Raw genomic sequence first — 25,983 nt, forward strand, 5'->3', positions numbered from 1 at the left:
TAAATTCCAAATCTAGAAAACCACCCAGACCACACATGTGATGCATTCTAATAACTCACAGAATTGATCAGGCGATCAGTTTCCCGTGAATTTATTGCTTTAGAAATCCAATTATGAAAGTCATCCAAACTGTAAATAAATAAAAAAGTCTGTTAATTTATTCCCTTTGGCAAATTTTTCAAAACGATTGGATAGCATACTAAAAGAAAATTAATTTGAAGTTCATATTCTATACAAGTCAAAGAAATAAACATTTTAAAGTATCATTATGTGTGGTCGATCTTACTTCATCCACACTCCCACCCACCGCCCCCTTTCCTGCCTTAGATTGATTATTTTAAAGAATCCCAGACATGGTATCATTTTATCATTTTAGTATGGATCTCTAATAAATAAAAGACTCTTTTTTTAAAAACAGAACTACAGTTCCATTATTACATTTTAAAATATTATCAATAATTCCTAGTATCACCAAACAGCTGGTTCAATTTGTCTCATAAGTTTTTTTCTCCAGTTTATTTGTTCAGATCAGTTTCTAAACATGAACCATATATTTAATGCACATATTCTTATTTCTTCTCTTTTTTCCCTACAACATACTCTTCTTTCTACCTCATTCAGCATTGGTAACATCACCACCACATGAAAATATTAAAACAGAGACATCTAAGGAAGGCCAAAAGGAGAACTTAAGATATTTAAAAATTAGAATTTTTAAATGCCCTTAATTTTCTTGTATTTTCTTGTCTTCCCAGTGAAAGGCGAGAGACCCTGTATTCTTACTACTGCCTCAGATTCTTCTGGTTCAGACAAACCTAAGCATTCCGGGACTCCCACGGGCACACTGGAAAGTAATAAGCAAGGGACAAGGGACTCTCTCTTGCCAGCAGAGCATTCTGCCTACAAGGCTGCAGAGGCAGAATCACATGCAATTTCAATTCCACAGTGGAGTGAGGTGCGATTTCTTCCCTGTGCAAGAGCTCAAGATCAGAGACCAATTACCTTAGAAAGTGATGTCATAGAGCCATTCATATTGAAAGCACCAAATGAATACACTGTAATAAACTGGAACAGTATCTGCATCTTATCTTATCAAAAGATTGACAAGACAATGGCTTAATTCAAAGAAATGAAACCCCTCTGCTAAAATTACACTCTGCCCCTAAAAAGCAGCTAAGTGAAAAATATGCTTCTGAGCAAGAAGTAGTCCTTTTACCCTTCCAGACCCTTATATTTCTGGGATGCACAAAAGGAAGAGGGCCAGACTTCATAGACTCCCCAAAGCTGCTGGGTTTCCCCAAGCTGGCAGGCAGACTTAGACTAGGTTTTCTTTTTTCTAGTTTAGATATGGCTCACCCATAACACCTTGTGATTTATGAGACTCTAACAGGCAGAGCATTCCAATCAATCTTATTTCTTTAAAAACATGAAAGAACTTTCCTTTGAACGGTGATCTGCCAGGCCTAGATCTATTTTTAATATTTATTTTTGAGAGAGAGAGACACACAGCGTGAGCAGGGAAGGGGCAGAGAGAGAGAGAGACACACAAAGCCCAAAGTAGCTCCAGGCTCCGAGCTGTCAGCACAGAGCCTGACGTGGGGCTCAAACTCACAAACCGCAAGATCATGACGTGAACCGAAGTTGGACTCTAAACCCACTGAACCACCCAGGCACCACAGGCCTGGATCTATTTTACTTTCTTGTTTTTTTATTTTTCCAGTCTACTAATTCACTCTCACCCGACTCACTGTTAACCAGACAGACAGGGGAGAAGGAATGCCCTCGCCAAGCTGCCTGCCCGTCCTAACCAGGGCAAAGCGAGTCCATGCCGAGGTGTAAAGGTCCAGCCCCCCATCTTCCATCTCTGCGCTGGATGCCCAGCTGGCAGGAGTTGGGATGCTGGCCCAGAGGGCGGCCTCGAGCTCAGAGCCAGAGAGGGGGACGAAGAACACAGTGGGGCAGCCGCTTCCTGAAATCAGCCCAGGCTTCTCCCACTCACTACAAAAGCAAGCTGCGAGATTCTTTCTGGAAATAATGCCTTCTCAAGCATTTTCTTCTAACTTTTAGCCATTTGGGAGGATTGAAGGCAAAGATCCATTCAAACTAGTTATCATTTCCCTGAAGTCAGGGACCATCGCTTATTCTACAATGGTCCCTAATACCCAGGACTGACTGGACTGGCCATGGAGGACACATAAGCATTCATTTAATCAAAGAATAACAGTCATTTAAAGAGTCAAACTATCCTGAATATCCTTTTTCTATATTCTACTCCCCCCAACTGTGTCCTCCCCTAACATCTGCTTACCTCAGTAAAAACCTGAGAAATGAGACTGCAATGATGAATGCCACACCAATAAGGAAAGCGACACACACAGCTAGAAAAATCAAAGAAAACACGGTATCACCAAAACGTCATCATAAGCATCGAAGCTGTCACGTCACTACATTTCATCTGTAAGTCAAAAAAGTGAACAAAAATGGAAACAAGTGAGGGAAAAGCCTATATTCTCATGCTAACTTTCCTATATTCCTATAAACAATTGAGAACACTCATCATTAGGGGAATGCTAATTTTCATTATGAAAAATATAAAACATCTACAAAAGAACAGAGATTTGTATAATACGCCCACATATACGCATCCCTAGATGCGTAGTATTATCTAGTATTATCAACATACTGTCACTCTTGCTTCATCTACTGCTACTCTCCCTCTGCTTTTTATTTATTTATTTATTTTGAGAGAGAGAGCATGAGTGGGGGAGGGACAAAGAGGTGGGGAGAGAGAATCCCAAGCAGGCTCCACACTGTCAGCTCAGAGCCCGATGTGGGGCTTGATCCCACGAACCGTGAGATCATGACCTAAGCCGAAATCAAGAGCCAAACACTTAACCGACTGAGCCACCCAGAAGCACCCCTTGCCTATAGTATTTTTAAGCAAATCCCAGACATCATGTCATCTCCTCCATCCATCTTCCATATGTATCTCTAAAGCACAGACCTCATAAAAGACATGTCAGCATCATGCAACTCCTGACATGGCACACTGAGAAGGCTTCTGTAGTAATCTACCAAAAATGCATGCCCTCTACCTAGTTAAGAGAAAACATGTTGCACTTTGCAAGCAAGTGCAAATAACAAAATAACTGATCAGTCCTCTTCAAAAGTGTCAAGATCATGAAAGAAAAAAAAGGCTGCAGAGACCCAACAACTAAATGGGCTGTGGGATCCTGAACTGCATCCTGGACCAAAAGGGGGGAGCCTTAGAAGGGACAACTGGAGAAATCTGAAAAGCCTATACATCAGTTAATAGCACTATACCGATGTTAACGTCCTTGTTTCGATCGTATATATGGGATAACTGTACTATGATTACATAGTTTAGGGGAAGCTAGGAGAAAAGTAAATGGGAACTCCTTTTTGCAATGTTTCTAAAATTACTTCAAAATTAAAAGTTTCTTAAAAATGGACCCTTTGTTATATAATCACAACGTCATTAACAATTCTCTGGCTAACACTGCGACCATATTCCAATTTCTCTAGTTATCTCAAAAAGGTTTTTTGTAGTTACTGTGTTCAGATCAGGACCCAAACATGGTTCCCATTTTGTATTTGCTTGCTGTGGCTCTTCAGTCAGCTTATGTTATGGCTAATCATAAGTAGCCATTGACCTGTTTGAAATAAGTCGTCTATTAGTACGTCTCCTTTTCTAGATCTGCCAGTATATTTCCTCATGGTGTCACTGGACTTGTTCTTCTATCCTCCAAAGGTTCTATAAAGGGGAAATTAGCTGTAAAGACTTGACTAAAAAAAGTTCAACTTTTTTTGGCAAGAATGCTTCACAGATGGAGCTGTGTCTTTCCCACTGCACCACATCAGGAGCACCTGCTGCAAATGCCCATGTGCCCAATGCATGTGTCAGCTGGGGGAAGCCTCAAGTTCCCCTTTCATGTGATGGTTTCATCCACTCATGACTTTTGTGTACATCAATTCCTTCATTAAGGATTACCATATATTCTGCCATTCTGTCACATGCATTAGCTGGAATTATTCGCTAAAGAATTTACCCTCATCATCTCAGACTACATAGTTATCCTAAAATACAATTAAAACAGGAAAGGCATGGGATGCCTTGGTGGCTCAGTCGGTTGAGCATCTGACTTGATTTTGGCTTGGGTCATGATCCCAGGGTTGTGGGATTGAGCCATGCATCAGGCTCTGTGCTGAGCAAGAAGCTTGCTTATAATTCTTTCTCTCTCTCCCTCTGCCCCCTTTCCCCTGCTCTAAAATAAAAACAAAACAAAAACAAAACAAAACAAACAAACAAAAACGGGAAAGGCAGGATAAATGCTTAGATCCTTCCTTTCAATTGATAATTTTAAGTCACTCCAGTTAACATCAGGTGGTCCTTGTTATCTCCGAAGGCAACCAAAGTATTGTTTTTGTGTAGGGAAGGGGCTTTGTTTTTTGGTTGTTGTTGTTTTTAAATTAACTTATTTATTTTGAGAGAGAGAGAGTGCGTAGGGGAGGGGGGGGAGAGAGAGAGAGAGAGAGAGAGAGAGAGAGAGAGAGAGAGAGAGAGTCCCAAGCAGGTTCCATGCTGTCAGCACATAGCCACCCAACTTGGGGCTTAATCTCATGAACGATTAGATCATGACCTGAGCTGAAACCAAGAGTAGGATACTTAACCGACTGAGCCACCCAGGCACCCTCAGCTTTGTTCTTTTTTTTCATAACAAACTTTGGTTTTTGTACATACAATGTGTTTCCATCAATGACATTCCTTATTCTTTTTAATGCGTCAACTGTCCCATGTTGGTCCTTTCATTCTTTTTGGGGGGGCTCTTACATTCTTTTGACCTGACCCTATGGTCTTCAAAAGCTTCACTGTAGACAAGTACTTATTAATGCTCCTGGGGGTTATTATATTATCTAATGGGGGCTCAGACTGACAGATTTTTCTTCAGTGGAGTTATTAGAGAATGAACAGTCCCTCCTTAATCTAAGGGACTTCTGGATGGTCCATGTAAGACACATACAGAGAATACTGTGCCCTATATCCCAAAACAAGGAAGATACTTGACAGTCATTTTCCCTATTTCCAGTTTGTTCCCATTGCATTAACTTTTTTTTGGTTATTTATGCTTCATAACTAAACTAAATAACACCTATGAGAATATGTTGGTCATATAATTTTCTTAAATATCACATAATTTTCTTAGCATACACTAACGATACAATAAATACATCATAAGTATACAATAAATATAATGTACTTATAATACAACTGTACAATAAATATAAATAAATACAATAAATACATTATAAATAACTAAGTAAGACAGATAACCTATAATTCAGGTTTTAAAGTACACAAAGTGTCACAAGCAGTACTCAAAAACTAAAATCTTTGAAATACAAATTTTAAAAAATTAACAAACAGCATATACGTACGAAGGTTACTGTCAATTGGATTCTTATTGACAACTACGTCACAAGCAATTTCATTGACTCCATTATGGACGTGCTTTACCAAGAGTGAATAGTTTCCAAATTCTCCAAATTTATATTCCAGCCTACAAAAATTTGGTAAATTTAAGAAAAATGGTTAGATTAGGAAATAAGGAGTGGATTATGGTAACGTCATCAAGGCAGAGTGACAGACCAGGAAAGATATTTAAAAATACTGTATTTTGAAGGAAGGAAAAGCTGAAAACCAAATAGAGATGAAAAAATAGAAAATGCAGGTGTCAGCAGATCACATTAAAGCAGATACGAACCTACAAACTTCCTTCTCTTCCACAGTGTCATTAAGTTGCAGGATAGATCCATGCTGGGTGCTCACAGCAACCGCCGCAGTGCTAGGCTTCCCAGGTTTTCCACTCCAGGAAACATTTACTAGAACCTGAAATGAGCACTGTAAAACAGAAACACAAGCCACTGTGAGAGGTGTTTGAAAGTCAGGTGGCTGTTGGAGCACATGAACACCCACCCATCTGAAATCCTGAGGTGACTTTTTCTTCATACTTGTAATTTTTTTTTTTAAGTTTGTTTATTTTTGAGAGACACAGAGACAGCACAAGAGGGGGAGGGGCAGAGAGACAGGGAGACAGATAATCCCAACCAGGTTCCATGCTGTCAGCCCAATGTGGGGCTCAAAACCACGAAACCACGAGGTCATGACCTGAGTCGAAACCAAGAGTTGGATGCTTTAAGTGACTAAGCCAACCAGGCACCCATTTTCCTTCATACTTACAAAAAAAATTTTAAATTCCAATAATTTAGATAAAATTTGCCTATATAACTATGTGTTGCCATACAATCTTTACTCATGGGTAGATTTTTCATACATTTAATAAATAGAGCATATATTGCCTTGCATTCCATTGTGTTACATATTGTTTAATGAGTAAATTTCCATCATTCTACCTAATTTGCATATTTAAAATTTTTAGTGATTGATTTATAGTCCATCACATACTAAAAATGTATTTAGGCTGCTTTCAAAACTTTTTTAATCTTCTTATGTGTAATTAATATAAATTATGTTCTGAAAGATAAATATAGGGGCATCTGGGGAACTCATTGAGTTAAGCAACCAACTCCTGATTTCGGCTCAGGTCATGATCTCACAGGCTTCATGAGATCAAGCCCCATGTTGGGCTCTGAGCTTACAACATGGAGCTGCTTGGGATTCTCTCTCTGCCCATACCTTCCCCGTTCATGCTCTTTCTCTCCCAAAATAAATACATAAATATTAAAAAAAAAAGATAAACATACAGTATATGTAATTACATTTTATAATTTATATAATATATTGCTTCTAAAGATCTGTACATGATGTGCTTTTTTAAAAATTTTTTTTAACATTTATTTATTATTGAGAGACAGAGAGAGGCAGAGCATGAGCAGGGGAGGGGCAGAGAGAAGAGGAGACACAGAATCTGAAGCAGGCTCCAGGCCCTGAGCTGTCAGCACAGAGCCCGACGTGGGGCTCGAACTCATGAATGGCGAGATCATGACCTGAGCTGAAGTCGGATGCTCAACTGACTAAGCCACCCAGGCGTCCCTGTGCTTTTTTTTTTTTAAATTGATTTATTTTGAGAGAGAGAGAGCATGTGCATGCACATGTACATGCAGGTGAGGGGCAGAGAGAATCCCAAACAAGCTCTGCACTGTCAGTGTGAAGCCTGACTCAAGGCTCCATCTTATGAACCATGAGATCATGACCTGGGTGGACATCAAGAGTTGGACACTTAACCAACTGAGTCACCCAGGCATTCCTACACATGATATTCTTATTCCTTTAAATTCTTTCCCTAAAATAAATTTCCAAAAATTACATTATTGGATAAAAAATAATCATTTTAATGGTTCTTTTCGTATGTGCCCAAACAGTAGTCAAATAAGAAAAATTACAATATATTAGTTCCTCATTAGCCTTACCAAGATTTAAAAATCTTTCTTTTTGTTCAGGTACCAAATATTTATGACATCACAGCATTAAGATTACATTATATTATTAAATAATTCAATATTCTTTTATGCTTCTTTTTTTTACCATTTTATTTATTTTTTTATTTTACGACCAAGTTAGTCAGCATATAGTGCAACAATGATTTCAGGAGTTTATTTCTTTTTTTTTTTTTTTTTTTTTAATTTAATTTTGGGACAGAGAGAGACAGAGCATGAACGGGGGAGGGGCAGAGAGAGAGGGAGACACAGAATCGGAAACAGGCTCCAGGCTCCGAGCCATCAGCCCAGAGCCTGACGCGGGGCTCGAACTCACGGACCGCGAGATCGTGACCTGGCTGAAGTCGGACGCTTAACCGACTGCGCCACCCAGGCGCCCCTTCAGGAGTTTATTTCTTAACGCCCCTTACCCATTTAGCCCATCCCCCCTCACACACCCCCTCCAGTAACCCTCTGTTTGTCCCTATATTTAAGAGTCTCTTATGTTTTGTCCCTCTCCCTGTTTTATATTATTTTTGCTTCTCTTCCCTTATGTTCATCTGTTTTGTCTCTTAAAGTCCTCATATGAGTGAAGTCATATGATATTTGTCTTTCTCTGACTAATTTTGCTTAGCATAATAACAGCTAGTTCCATCCAGGTAGTTGCAAATGGCAAGATTTCATTCTTTTTGATTGCTGAGTAATACTCCATTGTATACATATGCCACTTCTTCTTTATCCATGAATCCATCGATGGGCATTTGGGCTCTTTCCATACTTTGGCTATTGTTGATAGTGCTGCTATAAACATTGGGGTGCATGTGCCCCTCTGAAACAGCATACCTGTATCCCTTGGATAAACACCTAGTAGTGCAATTGCTGGGTCGTAGGGTAGTTCTATTTTTAATTTTTTGAGGAACCTCCATACTGTTTTCCAGAGTGGCTGCACAAGTTTGCATTCCCACCAGCAGTACAAAAGAGATCCTCTTTCTCTGCATCCTTCCCAACATCTATCGTTGCCTAAGTTGATAATGTCAACCCTTTTGACAGGAGTGAGGTGGTATCTCATTGTGGGTTTGATTTGTATTTCCCTGATGAGTGATGTTGAGTGTTTTCTCATGTGTCGGTTGGCCATCTGGATGTCTTCTTTGGGGAAGGGTCTATTCATGTCTTTTGCCCATTTCTTCACTGGATTCTGTTTTTTGGGTGGGGAGTTTGATAAGTTCTTTATAAATTTTGTATACTGGGGCGCCTGGGTGGCGCAGTCGGTTAAGTGTCCGACTTCAGCCAGGTCACGATCTCGCGGTCCGTGAGTTCCAGCCCCGCGTCGGGCTCTGGGCTGATGGCTCAGAGCCTGGAGCCTGTTTCCGATTCTGTGTCTCCCTCTCTCTCTGCCCCTCCCCTGTTCATGCTCTGTCTCTCTCTGTCCCAAAAATAAATAAACGTTGAAAAAAAAAATAAATTTTGTATACTAACACTTTATCTGATATGTCATTTGCAAATAGCTTCTCCCATTCTGTCAGTTGCCTTTTAGTTTTGCTGCTTATTTCCTTCAGTGTGCAGAAGCTTTTTATTTTGATGAGGTCCCAATAGTTCATGTTTGCTTTTGTTTCCCTTGCGTCCAGAGAGAGACGTGTTGAGTAAGAAGTTGCTACGGCCGAGGTCAAAGAGGTTTTTGCCTGCTTTCTCCTTGAGGATTTTGATGGCTTCCTGTCTTACATTGAGGTCTTTCATCCATTTTGAGTTTATTTTTGTGTATGGTGTAAGAAAGTGGTCCAGGTTCATTCTTCTGCATGTCGCTGTCCAGTTTTCCCAGCACCACTTGCTGAAGAGACTGTCTTGATTCCATTGGATATTCTTTCCTGCTCTGTCAAAGATTAGTTGGCCATTCGTTTGTGGGTCCATTCCTGAGTGCTCTATTCTGTTCCATTGACCTGAGTGTCTGTTTTTGTGCCAGTACCATACTGTCTTGATGATTACAGCTTTGTAACAAACACAGCTTGAAGTCCGGGATTGTGATGCCTCTTGATTTGGTTTTCTTTTTCAAGACTCCTTTGGCTATTTGGGGTCTTTTCTGGTTTCATACAAATTTTAGGATTGTTTGTTCTAGCTCTGTGAAGAATGCTGGTGTTATTTTGATAGTTATTTCATTGAATATGTAGAGTGCTTTGGGTAGTATTGACATTTGAACAATATTTGTTTTTCCTATCCAGGAGCATGGAATCTTTTTCCATTTTTTTGTGTCTTCAATTTCTTTCATAAGCTTTCTATAGTTTTCAGTGTATAGATTTTTCACCTCTTTGGTTAGATTTATTCCTAGGTATTTTATGGTTTTTGGTGCTACTGTAAATGGGATCGATTCCTTGATGTCTCTTTCTGTTGCTTCACTGTTGATGTATAAGAATGCAACTGATTTCTGTGCATTGATTTTATATCCTGCAACTTTGCTGAATTCATGGATCAGTTCTAGCAGTTTTTTGGTGTAATCTTTTGGGTTTTCCATATACAGTATCATGTCATCTGCAAAGAGTGAAAGTTTGACCTCCTCCTGGCCAATTTGGATCCCTTTTATTTCCTTGTATTGTCTGATTACAGAGACTAAAACTTCCAATACCACGTTAAATAACAGTGGTGAGAGTGGACATCCCTATCTTGTTCCTGACCTTAGAGGAGAGCTCTCAGTTTTTCCCCATTGAGGATAATATTAGCGTTGGGTCCTTCATATATGGCTTTTATGATCTCGAGGTATGATCCTTCTATTCCTACTTTCTTGAGGGTTTTTATCAAGAAAGGATGCTGTATTTTGTCAAATGCTTTTTCTGCATCTATTGAGAGGATCGTGTGGCTCTTGTCCTTTCTTTTATTGATGTGAAAATCAATCAATGTGATTCACATTGACTGTTTTGCAGATATTGAACCAGCCCTGTGTTCCAGGTATAAATCCCACTTGGTCATGGAGAATAATTTTTTTTAATGTATTGTTGGGTATGGTTGGCTAATATCTTGTTGAGAATTTTTGCATCCATGTTCATCAGGGAAACTGGTCTACAGTTCTCCTTTTTAGTGGGGTCTTTGGTTTTGGAATCAAGGTAATGCTGGCTTCATAGAAAGAGTTTGGAAGTTTTCCTTCCACTTCTATTTTTTTGGAAAAGCTCCAAGAGAATAGGTGTTAACTCTTCCTTAAATGTTTGGTAGAATTCCCCTGGAAAGCCATCTGGCCCTGGACTCTTGTTTGTTGGGAGACTTTTGATTACTAATTCAATTTCTTTACTGGCTATGGGTCTGTTCAAATTTTCTATTTCTTCCTGTCTCAGTTTTGGTAGTTTATATGTTTCTAGGAATTTGTCCATTTCTTCCAGATTGCCCATTTTATTGGTGTGTAATTGCTCATAATATTCTCTCATTATTGTTTGTATTTCTGCTGTGTTGGTTGTGATCTCTCCTCTTTCATTCTTGATTTTATGTATTTGGGTCCTTTCCTTTTTCTTTTTGGTAAAACTGGCTAGTGGTTTATCAATTTTGTTAATTCTTGCAAAGAACCAGCTTCTGGTTTTATTGATCTGTTCTACTGTTTTGTTGTTGTTGTTGTTGTTGTTGTTGTTTGGTTTCAATAGCATTGATTTCTGCTCTAATCTTTATTATTTCCTGTTTGCTGCTGGTTTGGGGTTTTATTTGCTGTTCTTTTTCCAGCTCTTTAAGGTGTAAGGTTAGGTTGATGTATCTGAGACCTATCTTCCTTCTTTAGGAAGGCATGGATTGCTATATACTTTCCTCTTATGACCGCCTTTGCTGCATCCCAGAGGTTTTAGGCTGTGGTGTTATCATTTCCATTGGCTTCCAAGTACTTTTTAATTTCCTCTTTAACATCTTGGTTAGCCCATCCATTCTTTAGTAAGACTTTCTTTAGTCTCCAAGTATGTGTTACCTTTCCAAATTTTTTCTTGTGGTTGATTTCAAGTTTCATAACGTTGTGGTCTGAAAATATGCACAGTATGATCTCTATCTTTTTGTACTTGTTGAGCGCTGATTTATGTCCCAGTAATGACCTATTCTGGAAAACATTCCATGTGCACTGGAGAAGAATGTGTATTCTGCTGCTTTAGGATGAAATGTTCTGAATATATCTGTTAAGTCCATCTGGTCCAGTGTGTCATTCAAAGCCATTGTTTCCTTGTTGATTTTCTGTTTAGATGATCTGTCCATTGCTGTGAGTAGGGTGTTGAAGTCCCCTACTATTATGGTATTATTATCAATGAGTTTCTTTATGTCTGTGATTAATTGATTTATATATTTGGGTGATTCCACATTTGGCACATAAATGTTTACAATTGTTAAGTCTTCCTGATGGATAGACCCCTTAATTATGATATAATGTCCTTCTTCATCTCTTGTTACAGTCTTTATTTTAAAGTCTAGATTGTCTGATGTAAGTATGGCTACTCCTGCTTTCTTTTGTTGACCATTAACATGATAGATGGTTCTCCATCCCTTTACTTTCAATCTGAAGGTGTCTTTAGGTCTAAAGTGGGTCTCTTGTAAACAGCATATAGATGGATCTTGTTTTCTTATCCATTCTATTACCCTATGTCTTTTGATTGGAGCATTTAGTCCACTGACATTTAAAGTGACTACTGAAAGATATGAATTTATTGCCATTATGTTTCTTGTAGAGTTGGGAGTTTCTGGTGGTGTTCTCTGGTCCTTTCTAGTCTTTGTTGATTTTGGTCTTTTTTTTTTTTTTTTTTTTTTTTTGTCTTTTATCCCCTCAGAGAGTCCCCCTTAAAATTTCTTGCAGGTCTGGTTTAGTGGTGACAAACTCCTTTAATTTGTGTTTGTCTGGGAAACTTTTAATCTCTCCTTCTATTTTTAATGACAGCCTTGCTGGATAAAGAATTCTTGTTTGCATATTTTTCTAATTCAGTACATTGAATATATCCTGCCACTCCTTTCTGGCCTGCCAAGTTTCTGTAGATAGGTCTGCTGCAAACCTGGTCTGCTGCAAATAGGTCTGCTTCTGTGTTTCCTTGTAGGTTAAGGACTTTTTTTTCCCTTGCTGCTTTCATGATTCTCTACTTGCCTGAGTATTTTGTGAATTTGACTATGATATGCCTTGTCGATGGTTGATTTTTGTTAAATCTAATGGGAGTCCTCTGTGCTTCCTGGGTTTTGATGCCTGTATCTTTCCCCAAGTCAGGAACGTTTTCTGCTATTATTTGCTCACATAACCCTTCTACCCCTTTTTCTCTCTCTTCATCTTCTGGGACCCCTATGATTCTGATGTTGTTCCTTTTTTTTTTTTTTAATGTTTATTTATTTTTTGAGAGAGAGAGACACAGAGTGTGAGCAGGGGAGGGGCAGAGAGAGAGAGAGGGAGACACAGAATCCAAAGCAGGCTCTAGGCTCTGAGCTGTCACCACAGAGCCCAATTCAGGGCTTGAACTCACAAGCCATGAGATTATGACCTGAGCTGAAGTCAGTTGCTGAACCAACTGAGCCACCCAGACGCCCCTGTATATTCTTCTTTTTTAATAATATTTTAAAGATACAGTAACATTATTATATTTATCATACTTAGAACATATCTACCTAAGGGAAAAAAAGAAAACTAAATGGCCTTGCTTATACTAATTTACGTCTGAAAATAATTAACAGTCAAAAGTAACAGATCACCACTTTGGATTCCTTCACTGCAATGAAACCCCAGGATTTCTGTCTCCCACTCACTGCTTCTCCCTTCTCACCACCTCCAGATCTGCTGAGGAATACTGTTTATGATGCTAAAAAACAATTTTTGTTTTCTTTTTTTGTCATTTACACCTTACTTTAAGTCAACTATAATAATTACTCATATTTAACATTACAATACTAACCTTCTTCCCATTTTTGTTCTCTTTTAAAGCACACACACACACAAATCACCTGCTGACACATGGGATCTTTAGCTGTCTTGAAGCTATGAAATCTACTCGACACTTTTTTTTAATGTTTATGTGTTTTTTAATGTGTATGTCTCTTAAGTGTTTCTACTTTAAGGAAAGGAAATTCTCATTTAGCCAGATAACTTATCTTGAGGACATATCTTCAACTGGTAAGCCCACCATTCCCAGGTATTTATTATCTGGCTTATGGAACAAATTATTAAAATTTGCATTCCTTTGAATATGTATTTCTATATTTGCTTAAAGATTTAAAAATTATCATTAATGTTCCAAATTTAAAACAGGTTATGTCTCAATTCTATTTTCTGGTTAACCATTACAGGCTCATAAAGTGTCTTTCCAATTTCCAGACTATAAAGTCTTCTCTGGAATTATGGGACATTTTCTACAACTATGTTTCAATGAACACTCTACCACCCCTTTACACATTTTCCTAAAACAAAATTATCTCCACGCTCTTGTAAATAAATTAGCAGTTTTTTTCCCCGAGCTGGTCTCAGGTAGCTAATTCTGTTTTTTGATTCTTTACTGTCACCAGCATCACTGTTTTGTATCAGTTATTCTACTGTTTTTATTCTAAAGATGCTTTAGTTGTCCTATGGCTAATACCCTGGCAATGCACTCTTTTTTTCCCCCTCACATTGTTTTTCTGTAAATTTTAGGCCTTTATTGTCTGTTTAGAAGACATTTTGCTCATTCTCTGAATTATCTACGATTCTTGTGGCTTTGAAATTCAGCTATTATTGATATTTTTTTCAAGTTTCTTTTAGGTCCTTCCCATAGACTGATAAAGCTTTCCTTTGTCTTTGCTATATATATTTTTTAACACTATACATTTTCTTTGCTTCATATAACTTTGTAGAGCTCTCAGTGAGTTTAATCATACAGAGGGGGGACCATCCATCACCTCTTCAGCTGGTATGCACACTGGGCATTTTTTTGTTTGTTTTTTAAAAGCTATTTATGGTAAACAGGTCCCTAAACAGTCTCTGACTGTAGTTCGATTTATGGTTATTCAACTTCATCATAGTATGAAAGCAATATGCATTCAGTAGAAACTGTACTTGGAATTTTGAATTTTCATCTTTTCCTGGGCTAGCACTATGCAGTAGGACCCTCTGTCATGATGGAAGTCAGCAGCAGCAAAACAAAGCCCAGTCAGCCATGCAACCCTGGGGGTCAGTGAATGAGAAGCTGTGGGCTAGTGTAAGTGCTCTGAGCATGTGTGAGGAAGGCTGGACTACACTATGATGTTCAGTAAGTTACGTGTATTCAATGCATTTTTGTCTTAAAGTATTTTCAATTTACAGGGGGATGCAATCCATGGGAGGAAAATCTGTACATTAAAATTCCTCCTCTGAAGGTGGTACACTGAAGTGCTCAATTTGGAAATGAAGATGATTTTATTGTACCTGGAAGAACAGTCTTGTACTTAAAAAGCAGCAAGGTCTAGTAATTATACCTTGAGATAAAATAAACCCTTTATCAACAATTGAAAAAAAAAAAAGGAGAGATTGACAAACCAAGAAACAGACTCTTAACCATAGAGAACAAACTGATGGTTATCAGAGGGGAGGTGGGTGGGAGATGGGTGAAATAGATGAAGGGATAAGAGTACACTGATCTTGGGGCACCTGGGTGGGTCAGTCAGTTGAGTGTCCAACTTCAGCTCAGGTCACGATCTCTCGGTTCACGGGTTCGAGCCCCATGTCAGGCTTTCAACTGACAGCGCAGAGCCTGCTTCAGATTCTCTGTCTCCTTCTCTGTCTGCCCCTTCCCTGCTAGTCTCTCAAAACTTCTCTCTTCTCGTTCTCTCAAAAATAAATAAACATTAAAAAAAATTTTTTTAAAAGAATACACAGATCTTGATAAGCACTAAGCAATGTACAGAACTGTTGAATCACTATATCGTACACTTGAAACTAATATAATACTGTATGTTAACTGTACTGGAATTAAAATAAAGAACTTAATAAAAATAAATCCTTTATCATCAGGAGGGCAGATCCCTGGAATAACTGCCATGCCTCAACCTGAGCTTCCCCATTGTCCTCACGACCTTTGCCCCTGAAGAATACCCAGGTGTCCCACTCCTTTCTTCTCTGGTCCAACAAGAGGGTTATGTGTTAGAGGAGTAAAATAAAATATGGTCTATCCCTTTTTCTCATCACTGAGAACTGAGTTTTCAAAAGATGGGTGGGGGGAAAGTTAAGAGACTGGCATTGTTCACTGCTAGACATTCTCCCTGATTATACATCTTCTGGTATACAGCCTGTATGTTTCCTTACCTATAGAACTGAAGTTAACAAGAAAACAACTGTGAGAGCACTGAGGATCATATCAAACAGCCCAAAGCAAACAAAACTGTGAGCATGAACATAATACCTACATGATAACAGCGTTCAGAATTCCAGTAGACAGTCAGGTTTGTTCCATGTAGTTCATTATGGATGAGCAGCAACGCTTGGTCCATCTTCAGCTCTACATGCCTTTTTTTATCTAAGTCTGCTAAGAATTAGAAAAAAAGTTTTAAAAAGCAGAAAAACAAAGCATCTGAAAGACTACATAAGAGATAAAGTGCACTTGTGTAAACTTCACAGGAGTGCTTCTCGAATGCCTGCCCTCTAAGGTTCTAGGGTGTCTCATTCCTTACTCTGTGAACACATAACTGTGCTTGCACACACATGCGTGCCTGAACACGTGCGCACGTGCGCACACACACACACACACAGAGTTGCCCTTTTGTACATGTGCCTCTACTATAAAACAGAATTTGGTTAACATCATTCACGTCCTGTGTGTACCTGGACTACGTAGGACCTTACATTCATCACGTGCTAAGGTGTGGCAGGCCCTGAATTTACTAGTTTCACATATCTTCCATTTGACAATATGTCAACCTCACAATCTGGGTATTTTCTCCATTTAGCACATGAAAAAATGGAGGCTCACAAGCATTAGATAATTGTGCATGGCCAGGGTTCTGCAAAATCACTGTGTGAACCCAATCAATTTGTGTGATTCCAAAGTCCAAACTTTCTTCAATCATGTTAATCCCACCCCCCTACGAGTGCAGCTCGGGAGAAGTCAGGACACCGGGTGAGCAAGGCTCTGTGGGGATTTGCATGCCCTTTAAAGTTTGAGATGCTCTGCCTTCTAACACTTTGGTTTGGACTTCTGAATCTCCTTCTGGCCTCCAGCAGAAGACAAGATGAGCCTCAGTCTGAAGGGAGAAGTCCCACCACTCCAGAGTCCCTAAGCTTAGAGCTTACCACTTTACTAGATGCTCTTAGGACAATCTAAAGACGATGCACATTCTACATTTACACCTGCCAATATGGTAGGCAAACAAAGAGAACTATTATTGGTTAAAGTGAAAGCAAAATGTTTCATTTAGACCAACCTCCTCATTTATACTATTATATGGTACAAAAGAGAAATTAATTTGCCCTCTAGCTTCTAGGCCAAAAAAAAAAAAAAAGAGAGAGAGAGAAAGAGAAACTATTTAATAACACAATGAGAAAGATAATAATCTAGCCTCTTTTATTTTGTAATATGAAAGCTTATTTTAGGGCTCCCCAGGAACTCATGTGAATGGTTAATTCAGGAAATTTTTCACTGTAGCCAGCCTAAATCCCTCATTTTATTATTTTTAAAAGATATTTATTTAGAGAGAGTGTGTGCACACACAAGCAGGGGAGGGGCAGAGAGAGGGGGAGAGACAATCCCAAGCAGGCTCTACTCTGTCAGCACAGAGCCCAACATGGGCTCAAGAACCATGAGATCATGACCTGAGCTGAAATCAACAGTCAGAGTCAGAAAACTAACTGAGCCACCCAGATGCCCCTAAATCCCTCATTTTAAGGTTTACCCTAATGTACCCTTATTTAGTTAGCTCTTGGTAAATACAAAACCCACAATATATCACTCTTAATAATCTATTGAAAGTTGTCCCCCCTCTACACTAAAGAAAGTTATACTCACTTTTTCTGTCCTTTCCTTCTGAAGAGTGTCTTCTAGTGGAAGCAGTGTTTGGGACCAAGGGTGTAACATGGTGGGTTAAGTGTCTGGACTCCAAGTTAGACCAACTGGAATTTGAATCACACCCTGTTTCAGCTTCCTCATCAATAAATTAAGAGTCCAGGGGCGCCTGGGTGGCGCAGTCGGTTAAGCGTCTGACTTCAGCCAGGTCACGATCTCGCGGTCCGTGAGTTCGAGCCCCGCATCAGGCTCTGGGCTGATGGCTCAGAGCCTGGAGCCTGTTTCCGATTCTGTGTCTCCCTCTCTCTCTGCCCCTCCCCCGTTCATGCTCTGTCTCTCTCTGTCCCAAAGATAAATAAACGTTGGAAAAAAAAAAAAAAAAAGAGTCCAAAGGTTCTACACTCAATTTCCATTGTTGGGTGAAGGTTCCCACACTACCAAGCAATTCTCAGACACCAGCTGGGTGTCCTACAATTCAACTCAATTCTGACACTATGTACCTGGAGACAGTGTCAGATGCCACAGATAGGGGCTCAGTCCCACAAGACTGACTCTCCCTTCAGATGTCAGTCACCAGCACAAGGTACCACCTGTGCTTCAGACCGACCAGCTATGGATTGGAGGTTCCCAAGGCCCCCTTCTCACATTTGATTAATTTACTAGAGCAGCTCACAGAACTCAGAGAAACATTTTACTACTAGATTGCTGGTGTATTATAAGAGGGTATAACTGAGGAACAGCCAGATGGCAGAGATGCACAAGGCAAGACACAGGGAAAGGGTGTGGAGCTCCCATGTCCTCTCCCAGGCTGCCACTCTCCCCAAATCTCCAAGTGTTCACCAACCCAGAAGCTCTCTGAACCCCATCCTTTGAGTTTCTATGGAGACTTCATTACCAAGGCAATTGATTAAACCATTGGTCATTTATGACTGATTCAACCTCCAGCCCCTCTCCCTTCCCCAGATGCTGGCTGTGGGACTGAGGGTTCCAACATTCAAATCACAGGGTGGGTTCTCCAGGTCACCAGTCCCACCCTTCGGTAGAGGCCAAAGGTCACCTAATCAACATAACAAGGGACACTTTGGCAGCTCTCTCCACCGAGGAAATTGCAAGTGTTTTAGAAGCCCCTGTGCAAGATAAAAACCAAATACATACATTTCTTGATAAAAACCACACTTGTAACAGCATGTCCTTCACAGTACTGCTGGGAAGGCTAAAGTTAATAAGACATGTAATGTGTTGCCACAGAATCCGAAACAAAGCAGGTATTCAACACATGATAATTACAATGTCCAGGCCACATCTAACCAACACAGGGCTTCATTAGGGTTATGAACATATGAATATTTTTTGGTTGTTTCTTCTTTTTTCATGTAACTTCATTTCCGATTTCTTCCCATTTCCTCTTTTTTCCTGTTGTAAGAAATGATACTACATACATCTGAAAATTAACTTGTTCTCCTTTCGACATAATTCCTTAACTTCCAGGAGCGAAATTTTACAGCTTTTTAAATAGCTTTTGCTCTGCATTGCCAAAATCCTCTCCATTTTAGTTGTGATTTTTTTTTCAATATATGAAGTTTATTGTCAAATTGGTTTCCATACAACACCCAGTGCTCATCCCAAAAGGTGCCTTCCTCAATACCCATCACCCACCCTCCCACCCCCATCAACCCTCAGTTTGTTCTCAGTTTTTAACAGTCTCTTATGATTTGGCTCTCTTCCACTCTAACCTCTTTTTTTTTTTCCTTCCCCTCCCCCATGGGTTTCTGTTAAGTTTCTCAGGATCCACATAAGAGTGAAACCATATGGTATCTGTCTTTCTCTGTATGGCTTATTTCACTTAGCATAACACTCTCTAGTTCCATCCATGTTGCTACAAAGGGCCATATTTCATTCTTTCTCATTGCCATGTAGTACTCCATTGTGTATATAAACCACAATTTCTTTATCCATTCATCAGTTGATGGACATTTAGGCTCTTTCCATAATTTGGCTATTGTTGAGAGTGCTGCTATAAACATTGGGGTAAAAGTGCCCCTATGCATCCGTACTCCTGTATCCCTTGGGTAAATTCCTAGCAGTGCTATTGCTGGGTCATAGGGTAGGTCTATTTTTAATTTTTTGAGGAACCTCCACACTGTCTTCCAGAGTGGCTGCACCAATTTGCATTCCCACCAACAGTGCAAGAGGGTTCCCGGGTTTCTCCACATCCTCTCCAGCATCTATAGTCTCCTGATTTGTTCATTTTAGCCACTCTGACTGGCGTGAGGTGGTATCTGAGTGTGGTTTTGATTTGTATTTCCCTGATGAGGAGCGACGCTGAGCATCTTTTCATGTGCCTGTTGGCCATCCAGATGTCTTCTTTAGAGAAGTGTCTATTCATGTTTTCTGCCCATTTCTTCACTGGGTTATTTGTTTTTTGGGTGTGGAGTTTGGTGAGCTCTTTATAGATTTTGGATACTAGCCCTTTGTCCGATATGTCATTTGCAAATATCTTTTCCCATTCCGTTGGTTGCCTTTTACTTTTGTTGGTTGTTTCCTTTGCTGTGCAGAAGCTTTTTATCTTCATAAGGTCCCAGTAGTTCATTTTTGCTTTTAATTCCCTTGCCTTTGGGGATGTGTCAAGTAAGAAATTGCTGCGGCTGAGGTCAGAGAGGTCTTTTCCTGCTTTCTCCTCTAGGGTTTGGATGGTTTCCTGTCTCACATTCAGGTCCTTTATCTATTTTGAGTTTATTTTTGTGAATGGTGTAAGAAAGTGGTCTAGTTTCAATCTTCTGCATGTTGCTGTCCAGTTCTCCCAGCACCATTTGTTAAAGAGACTGTCTTTTTTCCATTGGATATTCTTTCCTGCTTTGTCAAAGATTAGTTGGCCATACATTTGTGGGACTAATTCTGGGGTTTCTATTCTATTCCATTGGTCTATGTGTCTGTTTTTGTGCCAATACCATGCTGTCTTGATGATTACAGCTTTGTAGTAGAGGCTAAAGTCTGGGATTGTGATGCCTCCTGCTTTGGTCTTCTTCAAAATTACTTTGTCTATTCGGGGCCTTTTGTGGTTCCATATGAATTTTAGGATTGCTTGTTCTAGTTTCGAGAAGAATGCTGGTGCAATTTTGATTGCGATTGCACTGAATGTGTAGATAGCTTTGGGTAGTATTGACATTTTGACAATATTTATTCTTCCAATCCATGAGCATGGAATGTTTTTCCATTTCTTTATATCTTCTTCAATTTCCTTCATAAGCTTTCTATAGTTTTCAGCATACAGATCTTTTACATCTTTGGTTAGATTTATTCCTAGGTATTTTATGCTTCTTGGTGCAACTGTGAATGGGATCAGTTTCTTTATTTGTCTTTCTGTTGCTTCATTATTAGTGTATAAGAATGCACCTGATTTCTGTACATTGATTTTGTATCCTGCAACTTTGCTAAATTCATGTATCAGTTCTAGCAGACTTCTGGTGGAGGCTACCGGATTTTCCATGTATAGTATCATGTCATCTGCAAAAAGTGAAAGCTTGACTTCATCTTTGCCAATTTTCATGCCTTTGATTTCCTTTTGTTGTCTGATTGCTGATGCTAGAACTTCCAACACTATGTTAAACAACAGCGGTGAGAGTGGGCATCTCTGTCGTGTTCCTGAACTCAGGGAAAATGCTCTCAGTTTTTCCCCTTTGAGGATGATGTTAGCTGTGGGCTTTTCATAAATGGCTTTTATGATCTTTAAGTATGTTCCTTCTATCCCGACTTTCTCAAGGGTTTTTATTAAGAAACATTGCTGAATTTTGTCAAAGGCCTTTCTGCATCGATTGACAGGATCATATGGTTCTTTTCTTTTATTAATGTGATGTATCACGTTGATTGATTTGCGAATGTTGAACCAGCCCTGCATCCCAGGAATGAATCCCACTTGATCATGGTGAATAATTCTTTTTATATGCTGTTGAATTCGATTTGCTAGTATCTTATTGAGAATTTTTGCATCCATATTCATCAGGGATATTGGCCTGTAGTTCTCTTTTTTGACTGGGTCTCTGTCTGGTTTAGGAATCAAAGTAATACTGGCTTCATAAAATGAGTCTGGAAGTTTTCCCTCCCTTTCTATTTTTTGGAATAGCTTGAGAAGGATAGGTATTATCTCTGATTTAAACGTCTGGTAGAACTCCCCTGGGAAGCCATCTGGTCCTGGACTCTTATTTGTTGGGAGATTTTTGATGACTGATTCGATTTCTTCGCTGGTTATGGGTCTGTTCAAGCTTTCTATTTCCTCCTGATTGGGTTTTGGAAGCGTGTAGGTGTTTAGGAATTTGTCCATTTCTTCCAGGTTGTCCAGTTTGTTGGCATATAATTTTTCATAGTATTCCCTGATAATTGCTTGTATTTCTGAGGGATTGGTTGTAATAATTCCATTTTCATTCATGATTTTATCTATTTGGGTCATCTCCCTTTTCTTTTTGAGAAGCCTGGCTAGAGGTTTATCAATTTTGTTTATTTTTTCAAAAAACCAAATCTTGGTTTCATTGATCTGCTCTACAATTTTTTTAGATTCTATATTGTTTATTTCTGCTCTGATCTTTATTATTTCTCCTCTTCTGCTGGATTTAGGCTGTCTTTGCTGTTCTGCTTCTATTTCCTTTAGGTGTGTTGTTAGATTTTGTATTTGGGATTTTTCTTGTTTCTTGAGATAGGCCTGGATTGCAATGTATTTTCCTCTCAGGACTGCCTTCGCTGCATCCCAAAGCGTTTGGATTGTGGTATTTTCATTTTCATTTGTTTCCACATATTTTTTAATTTCTTCTCTAATTGCCTGGTTGACCCATTCAGTCTTTAGTAGGGTGTTCTTTAACCTCCATGCTTTTGAAGGTTTTCCAGACTTTTTCCTGTGGTTGATTTCAAGCTTCATAGCATTGTGGTCTAAAAGTATGCCTGGTATGATTTCAATTCTTGTATACTTATGAAGGGCTGTTTTGTGACCCAGTATGTGATCTATCTTGGAGAATGTTCCATGTGCACTCGAGAAGAAAGTATATCCTGTTGCTTTGGGATGCAGAGTTCTAAACATATCTGTCAAGTCCATCTGATCCAATGTATCATTCAGGGCCCTTGTTTCTTTATTGACCGTGTGTCTAGATGATCTATCCATTTCTGTAAGTGGAGTGTTAAAGTCCCCTGCAATTACCACATTCTTATCAATAAGGTTGCTTATGTTTGTGAGTAATTGTTTTATATATTTGGGGGCTCCTGTATTCGGCACACAGACATTTATAATTGTTAGCTCTTCCTGATGGATAGACCCTGTGATTATTATATAATGCCCTTCTTCATCTCTTGTTACAGCCTTTAATTTAAAGTCTAGTTTGTCTGGGGCGCCTGGGTGGCTCAGTCGGTTAAGCGTCCGACTTCAGCTCAGGTCATGATCTCGCGGTCTGCGAGTTCGAGCCCCGCGTCGGGCTCTGGGCTGATGGCTCAGAGCCTGGAGCCTGCTTCCAGTTCTGTGTCTCCCTCTCTCTCTGCCCCTCCCCCGTTCATGCTGTGTTTCTCTCTGTCTCAAAAATAAATAAATGTTAAAAAAAAAATTAAAGTCTAGTTTGTCTGATATAAGTATGGCTACTCCAGCTTTCTTTTGGCTTCCAGTAGCATGATAAATAGTTCTCCATCCCCTCACTCTCAATCTGAAGGTGTCCTCAGGTCTAAAATGAGTCTCTTGTGGACAGCAAATAGATGGGTCTTGTTTTTTTTATCCATTCTGATACCCTGTCTTTTGGTTGGCGCATTTAGTCCATTTACATTCAGTGTTATTATAGAAAGATATGGGTTTAGAGTCATTGTGATGTCCGTAGGTTTCATGCTTATAGTGATGTCTCTGGTACTTTGTCTCACAGGATCCCCCTTAGGATCTCTCGTAGGGCTGATTTAGTGGTGACGAATTCCCTCAGTTTTTGTTTGTTTGAGAAGACCTTTATCTCTCCTTCTATTCTAAATGACAGACTTGCTGGATAAAGGATTCTTGGCTGCATATTTTTTCTGTTTATCACATTGAAGATCTCCTGCTATTCCTTTCTGGCCTGCCAAGTTTCAGTAGAGAGATTGGTCACGAGTCTTATAGGTCTCCCTTTATATGTTAGAGCACGTTTATCTCTAGCTGCTTTCAGAATTTTCTCTTTATCCTTGTATTTTGCCAGTTTCACTATGATATGTCGTGCAGAAGATCGATTCAAGTTACCTCTGAAGGGAGTTCTCTGTGCCTCTTGGATTTCAATGCCTTTTTCCTTCCCCAGATCAGGGAAGTTCTCAGCTATTATTTCTTCAAGTACACCTTCAGCACCTTTCCCTCTCTCTTCCTCCTCTGGAATACCAATTATGCATAGATTATTTCTCTTTAGTGCATCACTTAGTTCTCTAATTTTCCCCTCATACTCCTGGATTTTTTTATCTCTCTTTTTCTCAGCTTCTTCTTTTTCCATAGTTTTATCTTCTAGTTCACCTATTCTCTCCTCTGCCTCTTCAATCCGAGCCGTAGTTGTCTCCATTTTATTTTGCAACTCGTTGATAGCATTTTTTAGCTCCTCATGACTGTTCCTTAGTCCCTTGATCTCTGTAACAAGAGATTCTCTGCTGTCCTTTATACTGTTTTCAAGCCCAGCGATTAATTTTATGACTATTATTCTAAATTCACTTTCTGTTATATTGTTTAAATCATTTTTGATCAATTCGTTAGCTGTTGTTATTTACTGGACGTTTTTCTGAGGGGAATTCTTCCGTTTCGTCATTTTGGATAGTCCCTGGAGTGGTGCGGGACTGTGGGGCACTTCCCCTGTGCTGTCTTGAATAACTTGCGTTGGTGCGGGGGGCCACAGTCAGACCTGATGTCTGCCCCCAGCCCACCAATGGGGCCACAGTCAGACTGGTGTGTGCCTTCTCTTCCCCTCTCCTAGGGGCGGGATTCACTGTGGGGTGGCATGGCCCGTCTGGGCTACTTGCACACTGCCAGGTTTGTGGTGCTGGGGATCTGGCGTATTAGCTGGGGTGGATTGGCAAGGTGCATAGGGGCAGGAGGGGCAGGCTCAGCTCACTTTTCCTTCGGAGATCCGCTTCGGGAAGGGCCCTGTGGCACCGGGAGAGAGTCAGACCCGCCGGAGGGATGGATCCGCAGAAGCACAGCTTTGGGTGTTTCTGGGTGCAAGCAAGTTCCCTGGCAGGAACTGGTTCCCTTTGGGATTTTGGCTGGGGGATGGGCGAGGGAGATGGCACTGGCGAGCGCCTTTGTTCCCGCCAAGATGAGCTCTGTTGTCCGGGTCTCAACAACTCTCCCTCCCATTGTCCTCCAGCCCTCCTGATCTCTGAGCAGAGCTGTTAGCTTATAACCTTCCAGATGTCAAGTCCCACTTGCTGTCGGAACACACTCCGTCCGGCCTCTCCGCTTTTGCAAGCCAGACTCGGGGGTTCTGCTTGGCCGGTGGGCCGCCTCTCCGCCCCAGCTCCCTCCCGCCAGTCCGTGGAGCGCACACCGCCTCGCCGCCCTTCCTACCCTCTTCCGTGGGCCTCTCGTCTGCGCTTGGCTCCGGAGACTCCGTTCTGCTAGTCTTCTGGCAGTTTTCTAGGTTATTTAGGCAGGTGTATGTGGAATCTAAGTGATCAGCAGGACACCGGTGAGCCCAGCGTCGTCCTACGCCACCATCTTCCCAGGATCCTCTAGTTGTGATTTATAATGACAACTGTGGTGACCGTGGGCTCCCAGCTGATACAAATAACTACACACTCAATGTATGCCAGGCCCCAACAGCCCTGTGAACAGCTTTTGAGGTCTCCATTTTCTGGATGAGGAATCTGAGGCCTGCAGAGGTCAAGCAACTTGCCCAAAGACACCCACCAGCCACCAGGACTTAAGCTTCAGTCAGTCTGACCAGCACCTGACCTCTGTTACCAGTCTCCTAAGAGTAAACATATCTGTTCCCTCGAAGCTGGGCCAGGGATTTTTAGCCTTTTAATTTTTTCCTTCACTTTTTAGCCTGATGTATAGAAAATCTAATTTTCTTATTATTTTAAAAATAGTTTTGAAATAACGATTAACAACTCTGAAATGTTTTCCAAATGTTTATGTACTTTCCTTTCACGTGAATTGTTGGAATGTTCATTTATTTAACCACTTAACCCACATTAGAAAGGAGACAGCAGGCCCAAGATGGAGTCACTCATGCTAAACCCCACCAAGACATATCTAACCTAATCTAACGGCAGCTTCAGCTTCTGCCAGAAATGGGACTTTCAACCAGGCAATCTGGAACTTCCCAGTCAGCACCAGGAGGTAATCTGCTGATAGACCCCTTCTGTTGCCCTTAGGAAGGTGATCTGGCCTAAAACAATTCATTTTTATAAATAATTTCCTTTTTCCTCTCCCTCTCCACCTTTAAAAACTTTCCTTTTCTGCAGCTCAGTGAAGTTCCTTTCTACATTATTTGCTAGATGATATTGAAATTTACTCAGTTGAATTTCTGTTATTTAACAGATTTCGTGGCAGTGGGGACTGAAGGAGACTTCGACGGCTTCGAGGAAACTGAGAAACACGAGCGTGGTATCCCACATACACTCTGAACTCACGTTCCTC

General features: G+C 40.2%; 1 protein-coding gene across 3 annotated transcripts in view; it reads right to left on the bottom strand.

The window, feature by feature from the left end:
- Positions 1–25,983, bottom strand: part of HGSNAT (heparan-alpha-glucosaminide N-acetyltransferase) — a 54,540-nt gene that overhangs the window by 17,921 nt on the left and 10,636 nt on the right. The window contains exons 2-6 of one of the 3 annotated variants that reach the window (XM_045458498.1): positions 15,784–15,899; positions 5,784–5,920; positions 5,458–5,579; positions 2,309–2,378; positions 60–129 (exon numbers count right to left, since the gene is read on the bottom strand). In XM_045458498.1, coding sequence (XP_045314454.1) covers positions 60–129; positions 2,309–2,378; positions 5,458–5,579; positions 5,784–5,920; positions 15,784–15,899 — 515 coding nt within the window. Of the gene's footprint in view, positions 1–59; positions 130–2,308; positions 2,379–5,457; positions 5,580–5,783; positions 5,921–15,783; positions 15,903–25,983 lie in introns of all 3 variants that reach the window. The other 2 variants (XM_045458492.1, XM_045458509.1) reach the window with 2 other exon arrangements.

The sequence above is a fragment of the Leopardus geoffroyi genome, chromosome B1 (genome assembly GCF_018350155.1).
Source record: "Leopardus geoffroyi isolate Oge1 chromosome B1, O.geoffroyi_Oge1_pat1.0, whole genome shotgun sequence".
NCBI classification, from domain to species: Eukaryota; Metazoa; Chordata; class Mammalia; order Carnivora; family Felidae; genus Leopardus; species Leopardus geoffroyi.